At 36.6% G+C, this 3956-nt stretch overlaps 1 protein-coding gene across 2 annotated transcripts in view; it reads left to right on the top strand.

Moving 5' to 3' along the window:
- OR10A4 (olfactory receptor family 10 subfamily A member 4) overlaps positions 1-321 on the top strand; it is a 1151-nt gene extending 830 nt beyond the window's left edge. The window contains exon 2 of one of the 2 annotated variants that reach the window (XM_006163407.1): positions 1-321. This exon is cut by the window's left edge and continues 1 nt beyond it. In XM_006163407.1, the coding sequence (XP_006163469.1) occupies positions 1-321 (321 nt within the window). The other variant, XM_014582085.1, reaches the window with a different exon arrangement.
- Positions 322-3956: the final 3635 nt, after the last annotated feature.

Below are 3956 nucleotides of genomic sequence, written 5' to 3' on the forward strand. Positions count from 1 at the left end.
TTTCCCTTCTTGCTGATCCTGGGGTCCTATGTCCGCATCCTCTCCACTATCTTCAGGATGCCCTCAGCTGAGGGGAAACGCAAGGCCTTCTCTACCTGTTCTTCCCATCTCCTGGTTGTCTCCCTCTTCTACAGCACTGCCATCCTCACATACTTTCGACCCCGATCAAACAACTCTCCTGAGAGCAAGAAGCTGCTGTCTCTGTCCTACACAGTGGTGACTCCGATGTTGAACCCCATCATCTACAGCTTAAGGAATAATGAAGTGAAGGCTGCGTTGAGGCGGGTCATCCGCAAGGCCCTGGGCCCTCAGAAACTATGACTGATGTAAAGGCAAACTGAAGGAGTAGAATGTAAGGATAATGGAAAGAAAATCAAATTCCTGAAACGCGTTTTGGGTCTCTACTTTTTCTAGGAGGTTCATTACTTCCACTGGGATTTTGAATCTATTTTGGAATAAAAGAATATGAGTAATGTAGGCCCAGTATTCTTTTTTAAAATATTTTATAAAGGAAATTTGTATTTAGCTCATTCAAAAAACATTGACAAAATAAATTTTATTTCACAAAAGACTAAACATTTTGCATACTAGTCAGATCTTTCTTTTAGGCAAAGTGCTCTTTTGGTGACAAATAAATTAACAAATACACACTATTGAGAACTATTTCACACAGTACAAAAATGATTTTGCTTTGTTTTTCTCTTGTAAACAAAAGTTTATCATTAATATTTTTTTATTTTTCCTTTTCTTTTTTTTTTTTTTTTTTGGTCCCACATCCACCATCCACCAGTGTAAACCTAGTATATGGGACTGTAGTACCACGGTCTTCAGAAATTCTGCTGGTTTACATAAATTATGATCTTCTGAGGGTTAATAAATTCACCATAATCCACCATGTTTTATTTATTTTAACTGTCTTCAACTTTGTTGTCCATTTCATTATATAATCTGCTTTACATTTTTCCATTTGTCTAAAAACTTTATCTACATATTTCTAGGGTGTATTCATTTATAAGATAATTATAATAATGATAGTTTATCATTCATTCTTTCACTCATTTTTTTAATAAGTTTTGAGTCTGACCCCAAAATTTCAACACATTTTTATTCAGCATCCATAGGTGTCAGGTCCTGTTTCCTTGAAGACATTGGTGAATGAAGCAGATAAATTTCTTGCCCCATGAAATTTATATTCTAGTGAGAGAGATAATAAAAGATACTTAAAACCTACAATGGTTTATAAAGCATATGTTTTAAGTGGGCTATTGAGGAGTTTTTCCTTGACTACCATAGTTAGTCTATGCCTCATCTGGAGAAAGACTACTTCATACTGACGACTGCGTAAATCTCAAATTATTCACTGGAGAGATGAGAACTGCTTGAAAGAAGGGTACAAAGAACTCTCCCATCAAAGATAGGTATAAAAATTATGGGACACATCTGTAAATAACCCAAATAGTGTCTATTTATCAGATTTCTTTTCTGTAATCTCATTGTGATTAGATGGAATCAATCATTCAACCAACATAACAGCTTCTGTTTATGATTTTCCAATGAATATAGTTCCAGCAAACAGCAGTCTTGGGTATGGGCAACATAACTTTGTATAAACATATTCCTAACAATTCACTGATAATTGTAGGGTAATATAGTATTTGCTGCCTGGGCATGTTCTCTCCACCGAATCTATAAACAACCCTACCTCTGTGTGCCATGGAGATACCAGGACCAGTTTCATTTCCCACCCAAGGTATTCTTCAGCTGTCACATAGCAAGAGCTCCAGAAAGGTGGCCCATTTTGAAAAATCACCACAAGAATTTGAAAACAAAAAGGCAGTTCCTGGGGTTCTATTTACACAATCATAATTAAACAGATTGGCGCCATTATAAATTTATGGTTTCCAATTGCAGGCGAACTTTTGTTACTCCTCCAAATTCCTTTTGCTTGGCCTCGATATAGTAGGCTAAACAGTGACCCCTCCAAAGATGTTCATATTCTAGTCCTTAGAATCTGTGAATGTGGTACCTTACATAGTAAAAGGACTTTACAGGTGTGATTAATTTAGGGATTTCAAGATGAAGAGATTATCTGGCTTATATGGGTAGGCCCAAGTAATAACCAGGCTCCTGTAAAAGGGTGGCAAGATGAATGAGTGGCAGAAAATGAAAAGATGGAACCTGAGCATTCTTCTCCTTGACATCGGGCTCGAGGTTATAGTAGAGAATGACAAGAATACTCTCATTTAAATGTTTCATTTCTACACTAAACTTGACATTGACAGTCAAAAATCATGCCAATGAGGGAATCACAGGGACCCAAGTCGGTATGCAATATACTTCTGAGTTCTTTTCCAACTTCTGAGTAATATACCCACAATACAGGACTCGGGAAAAAAAAAAAAAAAAAAAAAGAAGAAGAAGAAGAAGAAAAAAAGAAAGAAAAAAGAAAAGGAAGAAAGGGGCCAGTAGGTGGCATGGAGTTTAAGGCATTGTATCCCACATGGCCATCCATAGTTCAAATCCCATGGTTCTAATCCCAGACCCAAAGACTTGAAAACTCACACCAGGTGCATGTGCGTGAGTAACCAAAATCCTGCGAGGAGACTGGAGGAGAAGAGATTGTAGCATGGCCATCCCCTCTGGGAGATGATTTTTCACTTCCCCTCTCTCTCCTTCTCTCTCTCTGGTGAGGGCATGTGCCCTGCAACAAAAACAAAACAGAACAAAAACACAAAGAAAGTAACATGTGAAAAGTTTAAAATATTAAGATAATTTTATTTTTTGCAGGAACTTTCATATAGTTTTCTTTAAAGCTATACTAATTTATACGCCCACTCAGAGTACATAAAAATTCCCCTTTCTCCACATCTTCACCAGCATTCATTATTTTTTCTTTTTGATAATAGCCATTCCCCACTGGGGGGTGCTTTCTCCCTCTCCATCTTCTCTGTGTCTCTTCTCTGTTTCTCTCTGGCAAGTGCTCACACCTCTGCCCAAGTTTTTTTTTTTTTTTTTAGTTTTTGTTTTGTTTTGTTTAAAAAAGAGTAGACTCTCCCTTTTTGTGTGTGTGAAAAACCAGAGTGTGCTGACTCAAGTACACTGAATTTCTCTCACTGTTCATTTCAGTGTTGAGAAGGAATTGACAATAGAATCATAGACTATCCTGTAAAAGTCTGTTACAATGCCAGCTAGGAGACAACCCCTGAGAGGGTAAAGTGCAATAAAATAAGATTCAATATGTTTTTAAATGGTAGTCAATATATGAGGACATCTTCACAATCATCAGAATACAAAGGTTGGCAAACCAAAGGATACAGGTGAAGTGGCTCCTTACTAAATTAAACCAAGTAACCTGAGGAATTTTTGCCACCCATCTCTATATTCCTGAGCTTGGTTGATATAGAGTTTCTAGTGCTAAAAAAAAAGAAATGTCTTTACCATTATCCTAATGAATTGGAAGCTGAGTTCTAATGAATTGGAAGCTGAACCCGCTGTTACCAGGATCCTTGTATTATTAAACTATTAGTCAGACAAACGAAGTCACTATATTGTCTGAAGTCATTGATCCTATTTCCAAGCACAACCTGGTTTACTGATATACATTAAGGACAAGGATAATTGGATTTGGAACTCAGAAGATCCACTATGATATCTTTTCTTTAAAACATAACCCCAGTCAGAGGGACTGCAGAAATCTAATAAAAAAAGAATCATTAAGGACTCAAATATTATGTGTAAGAGGTTTTAAGTACCACAACAAAGAACTCCAACAAGCTGAGGTTAAGGCAGGAAAGAAGAAATCTATAAAAAAATGAACATATGAAGCCATAATTATCTATTTAGCTGTGGTGTGAGATCAAGAACTACAGCGGTTTATAGCAGATGTTTCCTGCTAAATAATTGTTTCTTTTGTCTTTTCTTCTCCTAACTTCCTTACATAAATAATCCTGATGGAC

This window comes from Tupaia chinensis, unplaced genomic scaffold (assembly GCF_000334495.1).
Source record: "Tupaia chinensis unplaced genomic scaffold, TupChi_1.0 Scaffold142134_1, whole genome shotgun sequence".
Classification (NCBI taxonomy): domain Eukaryota; kingdom Metazoa; phylum Chordata; class Mammalia; order Scandentia; family Tupaiidae; genus Tupaia; species Tupaia belangeri.